The 15,545-nt window shown below is 34.0% G+C and overlaps 2 protein-coding genes across 3 annotated transcripts; both read left to right on the forward strand.

Annotated features, from left to right (window-relative positions):
- The first annotated feature begins 225 nt into the window (after nt 1-225).
- Nucleotides 226-4,273, forward strand: LOC131001042 (peptidyl-prolyl cis-trans isomerase CYP21-1-like). Of its 2 annotated transcripts, XM_057927213.1 has the most exons (7): nt 230-635; nt 1,672-1,750; nt 2,485-2,532; nt 2,938-2,961; nt 3,085-3,267; nt 3,410-3,485; nt 3,904-4,273. In XM_057927213.1, exons 1-7 carry the CDS (start codon nt 531-533, stop codon nt 4,049-4,051), a joined length of 663 nt encoding a protein of 220 aa, XP_057783196.1. In that variant the 5' UTR covers nt 230-530; the 3' UTR covers nt 4,052-4,273. The 2 variants fall into 2 exon arrangements, with proteins under 2 accessions (XP_057783197.1, XP_057783196.1); XM_057927214.1 differs by lacking the exon at nt 2,485-2,532 and having other exon boundaries at nt 226-635.
- Nucleotides 4,274-9,366: 5,093 nt separating this feature from the next.
- LOC131001043 (actin-depolymerizing factor 5-like) lies at nt 9,367-12,120 on the forward strand. Its single transcript, XM_057927215.1, has 3 exons — nt 9,367-9,692; nt 9,781-10,040; nt 11,707-12,120. The coding sequence occupies exons 1-3, from the start codon at nt 9,672-9,674 to the stop codon at nt 11,855-11,857; spliced, it is 432 nt and encodes a 143-aa protein (XP_057783198.1). The 5' UTR covers nt 9,367-9,671; the 3' UTR covers nt 11,858-12,120.
- Nucleotides 12,121-15,545: the final 3,425 nt, after the last annotated feature.

Below are 15,545 nucleotides of genomic sequence, written 5' to 3' on the forward strand. Positions count from 1 at the left end.
AATTAGCTATGAAGAGTAAAATGGGGGCTAGGAATAGAATCACCAATTCGTTTCCAAAAGTATATTTTTAAATGATTTTAACAAATAAATTTGGGTTGGAGTTGAAATGTATCGCGCCTTTTTTATGTGGGTCGAACTAGGCCCTAAACTTTTTGGGTTTAAGGAAGTAACATGTTGAGCCCAAAGATATGTCTGATTTGTAGTGTTATCTTGCCTCAATTACCCATTTCAGAAATTATCAATTTTCAAATCGCCTTAAATCTCGAGCGATAATTAATAGTGCTTGCAACGGCAATAACCTGTCGTATCGTATCTACCATTTCTGTGGCCTTGATTCGAGAGAAAATTATATTTTCGACCACTTCATCAATTTATTTGTCGATTCAATCGTATTAATTGCTCTGACGAGTGAGAATTCAGGTTTCTGTTCAGGCAGCGGAGAATGGTACTTAACTAGTGAAATCGGCAGTTGTTTGTAGTGGAGAATACGGATAATTTGAGTCATTAATGGAAGAAGGAATGATTGAGAGATGAGGCGAGATATCTCAGTGTTGCTTCAGCCGAAAATTTTGCTTCTTTTCGTTGTGGCTTTGGTTCTCATCTTTCTCGTTCTTTCATTTTCTCCCCAGCCCCAGGTATGATTTTCTCTCTACTTGTTGTTTCGAGGATTTTTTATAATAATATTTGTAGCTCAAAAGTGTTTTTATTTGTCTGATGATCGAGCTGGGGTAAGCAACTATCTGTCTTATGGATCTAGTTGCTTTATGATGTTGGTTTTATCTGCAATTGGCGGATTATTGTATAATGAATTGGGAAAAAGTGACTTTTTGGACGAATTGATGGCGCCTTCTTCTTCCTAAGCTCAATTTAATAAAATATATCAACTGCGACTAAAGAACATGGAGTCCATTGATTCTATTTGTTGGAAACGATGACTTGTCAACAAATGATTTAATATATTGGGCGAGTTTTTATGCTTATTGAAAGAAAAAGAATCATAGAGTCATTATGCTGGTAGTTGGAACTATATGAAGGTAAGCAGTAGGACTGGAACTGTGATTGTTTTCTTTTCAGAGCTAGGACTCAAATATACATGAAGCTTCTTGAAAATCCAATGATAAGATACCAGCAGTCTAATGCTCCTGTTAGAAATTTAGAATGTGAGATTTGTACTGAGACACACGAAATATGAGGCATCAGTAACCATTTGTAGTACCAGAGTAGTGCTTCACTCAACAAATTCTTATGTTTTAACTTAACCGGACTATAAACTTGTGCGCTGAGTATTTATATCTTGTTTCTGTATATCATAATTTCTTCTGTGTCATTAGTTTCTGTTCAAGTAGTATTGACTGCAGTGACCTGGTCTATATGATGGATGTCGTATGACACTTATTGCTACTGTGCACTATCATGTTTCATATATTTCCTTTACTTTCGTTCTGTTAAGAACTTGCTTGCTTCATTAATCAGTAAATGCCCTAGAGCACATAAGTCTTCATCCCACATTTGCAACAGTCAACACGATTGGTAGAGTAGCAGTTTTGTTTATTCTCTTACTATCATGTACCTGTAACCTAAAAGTTTGATATCATGTAGAAGGTCAAGAGTTATTGATATTAATTTCATGTTATTATGACACCCTTTCCTGATTCTTCTTTATATCTCCAGGAGGTTGAGAGACCGGAGGAGGTATATGAAATCACTCGTAGAGTATTTTTGGATGTTGACATAGACAAGCAACATGCAGGTATGGTCCCTTGCAACATTTGGTATTTCTCTGTGCAAACCATCTTTTTAATGCACTAGGCATGAGGCTTTCATTTTCCAAGTTGGGTTGTACTATGATTTGCCTCTGCTGTAGTTTGAGAGGCTTGCCCTAATATGTTGTATGATACATAATTTTTTGTCAAGCTATTAGAATTTAGAAGTACTCCCTCCGTCTGCCAAAAGTTATACTCCCTCCGTCCACCAAAGATATGCTACAATTTCCTTTTTCGTCCGTCCACAAAAAATATGCCACATCCATTTTTAGTAGTAGGGTCCACACCATTCCACTCACATTTAAAGTGGGACCCTTATTCCACTACCAACTTCACTCACATTTTATTAAAACCCGTGTCGAAAGTGAAGTGGCATATGATATCTTTGGTGGACGGAGGGAGTATCACTTTTACCATTTTGGTGTCCGTTAAAAGTGTAGTACTTTCCTTTGTCAGATATGACCCCACCATCTAGCCTTATACTTTACTCTTAAAAATACTCTTATTTACAAAAATACCACCCGTGGCTTCAACCTCAATCACTCATTTCTACCCTTTTATCTATTAAAAACATATTCACCAACCATTTATTAAAATTCGTGTCCAGCCAAAGTGCTATACTTATGATATTGTTCAGTTAACACTTATTGTATTTTTTATTTTTTAATGCCTTCCATTTGGGCTTTTTTTCTCTTTCTTTTTTGCATTTGAATACCTACAGGACGGATAACCATAGGATTATATGGTCAAGTTGTGCCAAAGACTGTAGGTAATGTATCTTATCTTTTGCTTGAACTTCTTTACGTAATTAATACTCCCTCCGTCCACGAAACATCTTCCTACTTTTCATTTTCGTCTTGTCCATGAAACATCTTCTTAATTCATTTTTGGAAACAACCCCACTAACTGTCACCCTTACAATTTCCACATATTTGCATACATTGTCAGTTTGTCACTATTTTGAAAATAATCCTTATAACTATCATCACTTTTTCTAATTTGTGAGACCCTTTTTCCACTTACCAAATACACAACTTGCTTTTCTTAAAACCTGTGTCCACTCCCTTAGGAAGATTTTTCGTGGACGGAGGGAGTACTTTGTTTTCTATACTAAACTACTTTTTAGTTTTTGGGTAACATTTATATCTGAATGTATTTCAAATTTTTGTTGCAGAGAATTTCAGGGCTTTGTGTACAGGTATCTTCAATAATTAACCATTATTCAAGTCTGTTTGGTTTTTAATCTTTATTATCCTCATTTTTTTACATGGCTTCTCTTTATGTTCTGCCTCATTCACTGGCCTACTTTTTCTGGAACCAGGGAAGATGGGAAAAGCCCCCAACGGAAAAGTTCTACACTACAAGGGAACTCCATTTCATCGTATTATACCTGGATTCATGATACAAGGTGGAGACATTGTTTCTGGAGATGGAAGAGGAAACCAATCTATATATGGTGGTACCTTCCGTGATGAGAATTTCAAGCTCAAGCACTCACATGCAGGTCTGCTATCTTATAGTGTTACTTCTAACTTTTCAGTTTACGTGTGTGCGGCCTTCTCTTTTGGTTAGTGGTGGGTTCTGCATAAACCTTGCCAACAAGAATATGTACACAGATAACAAAAATCTTAACATGATATCTGCAGGTGTTGTGTCCATGGTGAATTCAGGGCCTGATTCCAATGGTTCGCAGTTTTTCATTACAACGGTCAAGACATACTGGTAAGGTTTTTTCTTGTATTATCACTTTTGTAACTATGAATGGAGTCGTGGACATCCAATCCATTTTTTTTTTATTAAAAAAAGAAAAGAAATGGACTAGACCAACCTATTGAGCTAATATATCTTACCACATAATTTTACTAATTTATGGTTGAGAACATCAGCTGTTTGGATGCTAATATATTCAAAACAAAATTTTCTGCTAGTTTTGTCGGCAATTGTTTTTGGTCGAGCTCAGGAGCTGATTTCTCAACTGTAAATTAGTCTGTGAAGAATTATACCCAGAGTGCAGCATGGCCTCTCTCTCTCTCTCTCTCTCTCTCGTACACCTATGGGGAATATGGAGCTTGTTGCGTGAGGTCTTGTAGGTGTAGATTAATATCGTGAAGATTCATCATATATCTTGAAAATTGCACAGGTTGGATGGTGAGCATGTTGTTTTTGGCAAAGTCATTGACGGCATGGATACTGTATATGCCATTGAGGGAGGTGCAGGAACATATAGTGGGAATCCTAGAAAGAAGGTTATCATTGTAGATTCTGGGGAGCTATCGAAGGGTGAGTAGGAAGAAGATAATCGGTTTTGGACAACATGCTAGAAGCAGTAATAATTCAGGTTAACTTACTAATTTCCTTCATTTTTTTCTGTCTTTTTGGGACTATGCATCCTTCTGTATCATGTTTGTTAAATTATACCATCCACTATATTTTGTTAAGCTATAGTATAATTTGGAATAATGAAATGCGTCTCCGGGGTTTGCAGTAATTGATATATTTGTTATATGCGATATCCTTATTTCATCTTATTTCGATCTTGTGGTTCGTTTTAGAGGAGGCTCAAGTGTGTAGTGATGACTGATGATATTGCGTTATGCATGTATACATAAATCAGTGAAATAATGAACGAAAACAGTACTTTAGAATTGGATAGAGAAGGAAAGCGAGGAATATCTACTGCTCAATTCAAATTCGGTATTTGTTTAATTCAAATTCTTTTGCAAATGATGTAATATCTACAGCTCAATCAAAAGTGGAGTGTGTGTGTGAGAGAGAGAGAGACGTAGAGATTATAGCTTGAGATCAAACAACGTCGTTTATTGCATGTATATTACAACGATTATATGTTGACAATTTCGACCGCCACATCAGATTTGATTTGGACAAACTTGCAAGCCGTGGAATGATTGGGAATAAATTATAAATTAATGTATTTCTTAGCAAAAAAAGAAAAAAGGTCATGATAGTGAGAACCACAACTATTGTGAGAACCACAATTATCGTGAGAACATAAGAACCAATAAAATTATTGCATATGCTATACAAATTAATGCATCCGCTATTAAATTTAATGCATCCGAAAAAAATAATTTTTTTGCTCCCTTCAGGATTCGAACCCAGCACCTGCATTCATCCATCAAGATGATGCATCCACCGTAGATCTTGATGATCGAATGGCTTAAAATGGTTCTCCGTTCTTATTTTATTAGTGGTTCTTATTTGAACCTCTCCCTATATATATATATATATATATATGTCAAAAATAAATTTTTTTTTGGGTATTTTCAGGCTATTATCCCTTAAAATCCTGTGTTGTGCCATAGTGCACTTACACAATACTCGCAGCAAATTCATTCAATGCATCTGCATCTGCAAATTCATTTAACGAAACAAAATAATTGTTCAATGAAGGAGAGAAACAAGAAAGCAAAGAAAGGGTAAAGTTGTGGAGCCCTAAAGTTAAGCATGGGTTAGCGGAGATCCAATTCCATCCGGCCCGGTTCACATATAGTAATGGGGAAACTGTGTCCGTGCCGTGCGTGCCTTAAAATCCTAGCTACCAAATGGGAGTGGCGACGTGTCTGCATCATGTCAAATCATTCACCATGTTCGCTGCTTCAAAAATTGTTAGACTCTAGCGTTTGTAAATTTTCTAAATATTCTCGATTCTTTTATCAAATCTTACTCTCTTTTAATTTGATAGTTTGCATCAATAAATATTTTTAAGTGTAGTTGCACCTCTCCATATATTGATAAAAGGAAAGGGTAGCAATAAACGATGGGTTTCTACAAGTTGTGATTCAGTTAAAATTTGGTCGAGAATTTTCTTATCCTGCATTAAGATTCCAAATACTTAGTCCCTTTGGCCCGAAAGCCCAGTGGGCTTTTTGGCCCGCAGACCGTGTGATTCGATGGGCCGCATGGATCGGGCCAAATAGGCCCGATTTTTTTTGGGCCTTTTAAATCCTAGCCCAACCCGGCCAAAACTACGGGCGGGTCGGGCAAGCTCATCGGACCGAGCTATTTTCGGCCTATTTTGACAGCTTCGGATCAAAGGAGTGTAATAATATCATTATCACCGGTCACCACACTGCCTCCTCAATGTTACATCCACCTCCTATGGCTTTATGTTTTATTTCATTCATGAATACGATATATATACAACATTATTACTATTCTGTACTTAGGCGGTGCATATGATAAAAGAATGTGGCATACAAAAATAAATGTGTTGTCCTTTATAACATGGTAGAGATCCTAATAATTGCCTGATAATTTCTACGCAAAATCTCTCGTACACTTGGGTGTACCGTACACTCGGATTGACCCGTACCTAAATCATAACCTGTATGTTAATCTAAACTCGAATCCTGACTCAAATCGTGTAAATGACACTGCTTATAATTGACGCTATTCAATTATATAAATGACATTGTAACATTTTAAAATGTTATAGTGTCATTTTCAATCTTATAATGTTATTTAAAATATTATAGTGTCATTTAAAATTTTATAGTGTCAATTACAGACAGTGTCATTTGTATAACCGAATAGTGTCATTTATACGATTTGAGTCATGATGCAGGTTTGGATCAAGATACGGGTGAGGATCTGAGTACCGGACAACCCAGATGTACCTAAGACGGGTGAGAATCCTGACTCAAATCGTGTAAATGACACTGCTTATAATTGACGCTATTCAATTATATAAATGACATTGTAACATTTTAAAATGTTATGGTGTCATTTTCAATCTTATAATGTTATTTAAAATATTATAGTGTCATTTAAAATTTTATAGTGTCAATTACAGACAGTGTCATTTGTATAACCTAATAGTGTCATTTATACGATTTGAGTCATGATGCAGGTTTGGATCAAGATACGGGTGAGGATCTGAGTACCGGACAACCCAGATGTACCTAAGACCACCTCTAATTTCTATCTAATTTAACAAAGTCTTGTGATATCATCGTTATATAATACGATTTGAGTTCATGTTTTCTCCTTAATTCATGGTCCTACATAGATTAATAAGGAATTTTTATTTTATTTTTCTGCAATTCTACATTTTTTTGCAAAAATCTCAACATGAAAACCTATATGGAAATATCAAATTAAACATAATTTTTTTTTGTCTTTCTTTTTTCCTAAAAATATGTTTTTTAGTTAATACTAAAATATTCAATATACATATCAAATTAAAGATCCTGACAAGAGATTTAATTTGATATGTAATGTAAATAGTAGATTTAAAATAAGAAAGTTATACACGTAATTATTTGCTTTATGGAGTTTTAAGACTTGGTGAAAGAAAAATCAAGATAACTATTCAAATAATATATGGTTTAATATTATAATTTTCTTTAAACATATGTTTCAACAATATTAAAAATATTAACCTTGAATCCAAATTAAAAAAAAACAATTATAGTATGTGATATTTTTACAACTTGATAATCGTGCGTGAAAATTTGCACTTCTATGTGTCTTTCCCATATAGTTTAGTGTGTAAACGAAGCTCATGATTATCTTTAATAAATGAGGGGAATTTAATTTGTATGACTTCCTAATACATTGATTAGGTTATTCATGATATTTTTATTTTTTTTGGATGATGCAATTAAATTATGTTTTAATAATTTTGTAGCATTAAGTTAGTCGGTATTTTATGTGCGATTTTCATTATTTATTATTTTTTTATTACGTATAGTTTATTTAATTCAACTTAATAAATATTTAATTTAATTTAATTTAATTTAATTTAATTTGCTCATCCCTAAATGTATCCGATAACATTATTCTATAAAAATATAGTACATCATTATGAAAATATGACTTCGACTAGGGGTGTGAATTCCTAGAAAATGAGAAGAAATGTAGATTTTCTAACTTAAAAAACACATGTTATTCATAATTATTACACAATTATTTACGTGCAAAAATAAATTAATTCCAATTACAATATCTATTTTTCTCAATTACTTAAATTTTGTTCCCTTGTGTGCCTATATTTTGCATTACATAGATGATCAAGGCCACCAAAAATCACAAATTACTTGAACATTTTTACCACTTAAATCACCAAAATTAAAAAATAAAATATAGCTAGTATTTGTTGATATAATATTTCAATAAATCGTATTTACACTACAAACTCTGTATAAAAAGAAATGGTCAACCTATACGATAGTAAAATAAATATATTATTATTATTATTATTATTATTATTATTATTATTATTATTGTTATTATTATTATTATTATTATTATTATTATTATTATTATTATTATTATTATTATTATTATTATTATATATCTTTCCTTTTTTAGGCTTTTCATTGGTTGATATTTTGAGTCTCTTTATCTTATTGGATGGTATAATACCACAAAATTCCTAAATGAGATTTATATTTACAATATTATAATGAAAAAACAACACCATTCGGTCTATTTCATTTTGAATATCATATTGATTTTTCATGAGACTTCACCAATTTGAAAATCTATATAAAAGGATAAATTTCGTACAATCATCATAAAAATCTAGAATTCGTCAATTGAAAATCTAAACAAAACGATACATGTTGATTTTTTATGAGATGCCCTCTTTATTCTAATTTTAACTAATTGATATTTAAAAAAATTTACAAATTGATGATTATAAATAATTTGGAATCCCGCATGTATTTTTTTTATCTAAAGTATTTATTATTTAATTTTAATATTTGAGTTTATTGAGACATATAACTAATTATTTATAACAACTTATTTGTATAAATTCAAACGATCAAGTTTGAGGAATCAACGAAATTACTATACGAACTTGAGATGAGAATTCAGCAAATGAAAAAATATATAAAATGATACTCCCTCCGTTCTAATAATAACGTTCCAAATGAAAACATATATTTGGGTTATAGACTAATTTACGAAATACAGATATAAGTGGTAGGCATGTGACATGCTACGTTATTTTTTGAGCCTCGTATTTTGTTTTACAATTTCTTGTATTAGACAAGTTGTCCGTGATATCACTAGCTTTTTGCCACTCAAAGTGCTACTACTACTTTAGCTAGCAATGCAAATAATACTCCATACTAGAAATTAGAAAGAAAAACTTCATTTTTGAAACCCAAAGATGCATCGATCTTTTCATTCATCTAACTTGTGTCTCAGAATTTCATCGTCAAAGAAAAATAAATGGAAGGGGAGAAAAACGTGGCATGATCAAATCCATGCTTACAAACGTGTTCTTTATCACCACTTAATGTTGCTGGACAAGCAATCTTTGTGCCGACCACATCCTTAGATTTTACTTCTTTCTGCATATGCCACCCACATTTGATTCTTTCAAATTTTAGTGTTTATTTGCAAGCTCCATCAACAACTATTTTATTCATCGAATATGTATCACATCGCCGTCGGGCTTAAATATTGAGTCTGTTGATTAATCGAATTTCCAAAATATTTTAAAATAAATTTAAGACCTATATAATAATAATAATACTAACCGATTAATTTCACACGGGTAAAAGAAAAATAAAGCGTGTACCAAACTATGATGGCCAAAATAGGGAAAACCGGGACACCCTCATGATCACATAACATTCCAAATCCAAATTATTAAGGAAAAGCCTTTAGTAGAAAAAGGGCAATTAAATAATTCATTGAATATATAAGTCGCGAATCGGGGGTGAATTATGCATATAGATCTATATCTATCTGATGAGTGATGAGGTCCTCGTTTGTAATTATGATAGAACATGAGGGGCAATTTCTCAATTACGCTTTATATATAAACTTGTTTCCCTCAAAATTTCAACCATTCTCAATTTCTCCTCTCCGATCTTATCTTTCAGAAAAGCTGAGTCAGTGGAACCCCTTCCCAAATTTCAACTCACCACCATGGCGATGGCTTTCAAGATGGTACACAACTAATCTCTCTCTCCTCTCTCTCTCCCTCTCTAGATTGTAGTAATTAATTAGGAAATGCTGCGATGGTGACGTTTTGCAGGCGACGATGGGGATGCGAGTGACGGATGAGTGCAAAAATTCGTTCATGGAGATGAAGTGGAAGAAGGTGTCTAGGTACATAGTGTTTAAGATCGATGAAGGCTCGAAGCGCCTGACGGTGGACAAGGTCGGCGCCGCCGGCGAGGGATACGATGAGATGGCCGCCGCCCTGCCCAACGACGACTGCCGCTACGCCGTCTTCGATTTCGACTATGTCACCGTTGACAACTGCCGCAAGAGCAGAATCTTCTTCATCGCCTGGTATTTAATTCCTCCTACTTTTCATTAAATTACTAGAATAATTTTGTCTTGCTGTGGAGCATCATGGTTCGGCAAGTTGATCTTGGCTGAGTTAATTTACAATTCTACCCCTCCTTCGAATTAATTGTGTTTTTCTATATCAATATTATTTCATGACAGCATATATCGATTTCATTGAAATATGAGATTAACATATCTTTGTAAAAAAACTAAAATATGATATAGATAGAGGGGATCAAAAGCTCACCTTGATAATCACGACCTTTCATTCGTTGAAGTGATATTTTATTTTTTTTAATAGTGATTCTTAGTCCATCGTATATACACGATAAAAATACACAATTAAAAAACACCAAATACTTTTACAACCTAAGTTTATTATATTATTTATACTACATTTGGTAACTATATATATTTACACACCCCCAACTATATATATATATATATATATATATATATATATATATATATATATATAGGGAGAGGTTCAAGAACCACTAATAAAATAAGAACGGAGAACCATTTTAAGTCATTATCATCAAGATCTACGGTGGATGGATGCAGGTGGTGGGTTCGAATCCTGAAGGGAGAAAAAAAATTATTTTTTTCGGATGCATTAAATTCGGATGCATTAATTTGTATAGCAGATGCAATAATTTTATTGGTTCTTATGTTCTCACGATAATTGTGGTTCTCACTATAACCGCACTATATATATGTATAAATACACCCACCAACTGCAGAGATTCTAATTATACTTCTTATTTACATAGTCTAGGGTTTTAAATATGATTTTTTTTTAATTACGAATTTATTACATTTAACTTATAAAGTATATAAGACAAATGCACTTAACCATAACTTAATTGCATTGAACCTATACAATAATTGTTGGATTCGAATTCACGGCCCTTTGATTGAATTCGAACTTAGAATCATGAATTCAATAGAATTGAGTATTGAGTGTGAATCGCATTAACTATAATGAATTTTAAATTACTGAACTTTTAATAAATTCTTATTTTACGCCCCAATTTTCAACAAATTAATGACACAAATATAAGTAAAATTAGTTGAGTGTGTAGAGTTGAATAAGAGGCTCATTTTATTTATTGCAAGTGAGTTGTATGTGATATATTTACTAAAAATGGAAATGGGGATACATTTATGGGATAGATCAAAAAGAAAAATATGAAAATGCATTTTGGAGACTAATGATGTACTATTAAAAATAACTTTTATTGTCATGTCTTATTGCATTAGTCAATGTCACCTAAATGTGAAAATACTACTTCCTCTTGTATCAAAATATAAAATGTTTTAAGTTTTTATATTAGAATTAAGAATAATTAATTAATATATAAAATTTCAATGATTTATTATCTTTTCTGACTTCTTAAATTTAATGTATCTCTTCATCTACTTCATAGTTAATTAATTTAAATAATTTTTAATACTAATTATAATAAGCAGAATCTTAACTAAAGAGTTAGAAAGTAGGAAATTTAATAAGGAAGAAAGATAATTAATTTTGATTAAAAGAACATCGTATATTTATGAAAGAATATCGTATTTTTTTTATTTTGATGCGGAAGAAGTGCACTTTTATACCATTTTAATTGCTCTTTTTTTCCCTCATGATGCCACATTTAATATTAAATTTCAGGGCCCCAACCGCATCGAGAATAAGAGCAAAAATATTGTACGCTACATCGAAAGATGGATTGAGGAGAGCATTAGATGGAATCCATTATGAATTGCAAGCCACAGATCCAACTGAGATGGGATTCGATGTCATTAAGGATCGAGTCAAATAGTTTTATCACTTTATCATTTTCATAATTATCATAAATCAAATCATGTTTGGGAATAATCCAATAACTTAATTTAATTAAATAATCCCCACTTAGCAAGGCCTATGCTTTCTGCTTGTTAGGGTGTCCCATCCATCACTTTTTATAACATGTGGTGCCAACTGCATCGTTAGCCGCTCCTCTTAATCAGTAAGACAGTAATCACTTTTGTAATAATTTTTGCTTAACAATTTTAATCAACTAATTATGCAGAGTTTAACAACGAAGCACTTTTTTTATCTTCATGTTAATCCATGTATGTTCCTTTCGTTTTGTTCTTACAATCTTACCCAATAGTTCCATATTCTTATTTGTACAATGTTTTTTGGGTTATTGGCGCCTAAATACAACAACTTTGGCGATAGTTTGGTTTTGCACATTAACTTTGAAATGTGTAAAAAAATACATGAACTTTATTGTTGTAGCAATTTTATCACAAATTCAAATATTAGATATTCAAACTCCATAAAAATCTTACGATTTACGAATTTAGAGATGTCTTATACGATATCTTTTAGAGATGTCCTATATGGTGTCATTTTTTAAAATGTCCGATGAATACACGATATTTCGATTTGTCACGTTAGCTTTAATTTGAGAATAAATTGAATTTGTGACATCGTATTGGACACCTCTAAAAGATATCGTATAATACATCTTTAAACTCGTAAATCGTAAGATTTTTATGGAGTTCGAATATCTTATATTTGAATTTGTGATAAAAATTTTACAACATTAAAGTTCATGTATTTTTTTACACTTTTCAAAGTTTATGTGCAAAACCAAACTACCCTCAAAGTTGGTGTATTTAGGTGCTAATAACCCATGTTTTTTTTATCATGATTTCTTCCTATGGATATCACTTATGAACTACAAATAATATAATTATTTGATAGATACCTAACCAATAATGATAAAATCATGATACCAAAGAAGTGTTAATAGGCAAAAATGCCCCTACCAAAGAAAGTAAATAACTGTCTATGGGTAAGTAATTCATTGTATGATTAGGCCCACTTTTCCCCTACTTTTTTTATCTAACGTGTAACTTTTTTCTTTTTCTTTTTAATTTTCTGTTAAAAAGTCGTTCACGCCTTCACGCAAACAACTTTAAGCAAACTTCCTTTTTAGGTTCCTCCACGGAGTAGCAAGACCCCGTTATAGAATGGGCAAATGGTTTTTAATACCCACTTTTATAATACATCTATCAAATTTACCCACCTATATAAAACATCTATGAAAAATACCCACTTCATAGCGAAATACCATTTTTACCCTTATACTTAATTTCTCTTTATCTCCCATCTTTTGCCTAATTAAGCTTGACTAGTATATAGGCTGGAAACTTTCCTCGTGCCCGATAGGTTACTTCGGTAAACTGGGTCTGGACTGTGAGACAACGCCACGTACTGTTAAGCAAAAAATGATTTAATTGGTAATTGTTCAAATTGATCCCGCGCTTCTCAAAATGGTATCAGAGCGGGTTTTTATTGAGGAATTATATGATTTTTAATTTATTTTATGATTAACCCATGTGGGAGGAGACTCCATTTAAAGTTTATGGATCCGGACGAGTGTCCGAGATGTGTACACTACAGGAACTCTCTCCAAAATTTGGAGATAGAAACCAGTCGCCTGATAGGCGATCTCAAATGGAACAATCGAGCCCTCGTGACCAACCTACGACGAGGAGGAGATATCGAGCTTATTCGCGATATTATCGCGAGTATCCAATTTTATCATGAGATTCTCATGAGAATGGCCGCAGCCAGAACGACCATTGAACAAAACATGTACGAGGCCCATTGGTCGCACGACTAATGGAACCAAAAGACAAAGCAGGAGTAGTCTATCCAGGCTACCAGAAGATCGAGCCAAGCTCTTCCGACAACGTCAACTTGCGGGAGATCCAAAAGACGGTGGAATATTATGGCGTCAAGTTGTACGATCTACCGATGGAGATGAGCAAAATATCACTCAAACAAGAGGAAATACTAACCCTCTTAGGTGATATCCAGAAAAGATTGGAGGAGATCGAAAGGCGAAAACCATGTTCCGGGAAAATTCGGAATCAATGGTCCAAAGATCCGACGAATCCATCCATATTTGATGCAACACCCAAAGAGTTGCAGCCGAAGGACATAATCCGAATCATGAAAGGCAAATATCATGAATAGCCTTGACAGAATCGGATTAGAAGATCTACAAGAGTTAGCAGAATCTTTTGCTAACCTCAACATGGTTGATCTAAAGATGAACCAAGGAGATGAGGTTCCCAAAACTGAGCCTCAAGAAGAAGAATCGTCAAAGAAGGGGTCAGCTCAGGACGATGCAAGCCAGTTCCAAAGAACCAGGCGACGGAGGCCTCAGATGCAGGATACTCCTGTAGGAAAGGTCACACTAGAACCAATTCATCCATACGGATTGATTCTTAATCTTGACGAAGCCAGTTTCAAAGAATGGGAGGGTCTCATCGACGAATGGGCTTCATCATTAAAAGTCGTGGTTGCTACAATTGATTACGACAAAAAAGAATTTGCCAGGGTCTTCGAAGCTAGCTTGGCAGGCATGGCAAAACAATACTGGGAAAAACTTGAAGTTATGACCAGGGAAGAATTGTTTAGTGGAACGTCATTATATGACGTCATCAAAGAAACTACTAAACAAATTAAAATCCATTTCTTGGGAATGGGTTTTTTCGAGGGATCCGCAGAGGAGAAGCGCAAGAAATATCAACAGGCACTTTACAATCTAAGATTGATGGTGCTAGAGCCTAAAGCTCTCGATGAATTTCTGCGTCTGTATACCCTATATGTCCATATGGGGGAAGTGGAAGATCAGAAGGCCATGGACCTCTTTTTCCCAAAGTTTCCAAGTCCATGGAGGGAGATGCTCATCAATGAGTATGTTTCACCAAGAGGATATCCACTTGACAGTGCTTCAAGAAGGATGTCTTATGTTCACAAGAAGCTGTCCGAATGGTGCCAGAAGGCGGCGGACCAGAGGAATCTCAAGAGATTGAGAAGACTCAACAAGAAATCCCCATTGATGTGCGACAACATTGATCTTCCAACAGAGATTGGTGCTGAATTGCTATATCAAAGGAGGAGCCGAAAGAAATATAGGTATCAACCCTATGAAAGAAAGTCCAGAAGAAATTCTTGGAAGCCAAGAACTATGTGGACTAGACAGAAGGCGCGCTCCTACAAATCAGGCCAAAGGAGCGGACCATCCAGGAACCGTTTTCCTTCTCAAAAGAGGAATCCGGTGAGAAAAACTTTCAGGCGTACTCAAGCCAAAACAAATGAAAGTTTTAAGGATTGCAACTGCTGGACGTGCGGTGCAAAGGGGCATATTTCCACCAATTGCCCAGACAACAAGAAAAAGATGTTAAGATTCGAATCCATACCGGATATCGAAGACGCCATCTACCACCAGGAATTGATACTCGTGTATCAATTTGAAGATATATCCTCTGATGAGAGTATATATGAGCAAGAAGAAGTCTTTAGTTCTGAAGATTCGGAGATGACCGATGGATCAACCGGAGACGAGTCAGACTAAAGAACACGAGGTCCACCACATCCAGAAGGAGGACCAGAAGGGATTCACTAGCCATTTTCTGATTCCACAAGAAGAGGTGGTGAAGAAG

This window comes from Salvia miltiorrhiza, chromosome 8 (genome assembly GCF_028751815.1).
Source record: "Salvia miltiorrhiza cultivar Shanhuang (shh) chromosome 8, IMPLAD_Smil_shh, whole genome shotgun sequence".
NCBI classification, from domain to species: domain Eukaryota; kingdom Viridiplantae; phylum Streptophyta; class Magnoliopsida; order Lamiales; family Lamiaceae; genus Salvia; species Salvia miltiorrhiza.

Bases quoted from the DNA above. Each gene is read 5' to 3' on its own strand.
- LOC131001042 (XM_057927213.1), top strand. From the start codon at position 531: ATGAGGCGAGATATCTCAGTGTTGCTTCAGCCGAAAATTTTGCTTCTT. The intron at 636-1,671 runs GTATGATTTTCT...TTATATCTCCAG, and splicing joins CATTTTCTCCCCAGCCCCAG to GAGGTTGAGAGACCGGAGGA. The intron at 3,486-3,903 runs GTAAGGTTTTTT...AAAATTGCACAG, and splicing joins ACAACGGTCAAGACATACTG to GTTGGATGGTGAGCATGTTG.
- LOC131001043 (XM_057927215.1), top strand. From the start codon at position 9,672: ATGGCGATGGCTTTCAAGATG. The intron at 9,693-9,780 runs GTACACAACTAA...GACGTTTTGCAG, and splicing joins TGGCGATGGCTTTCAAGATG to GCGACGATGGGGATGCGAGT. The intron at 10,041-11,706 runs GTATTTAATTCC...ATTAAATTTCAG, and splicing joins AGAATCTTCTTCATCGCCTG to GGCCCCAACCGCATCGAGAA.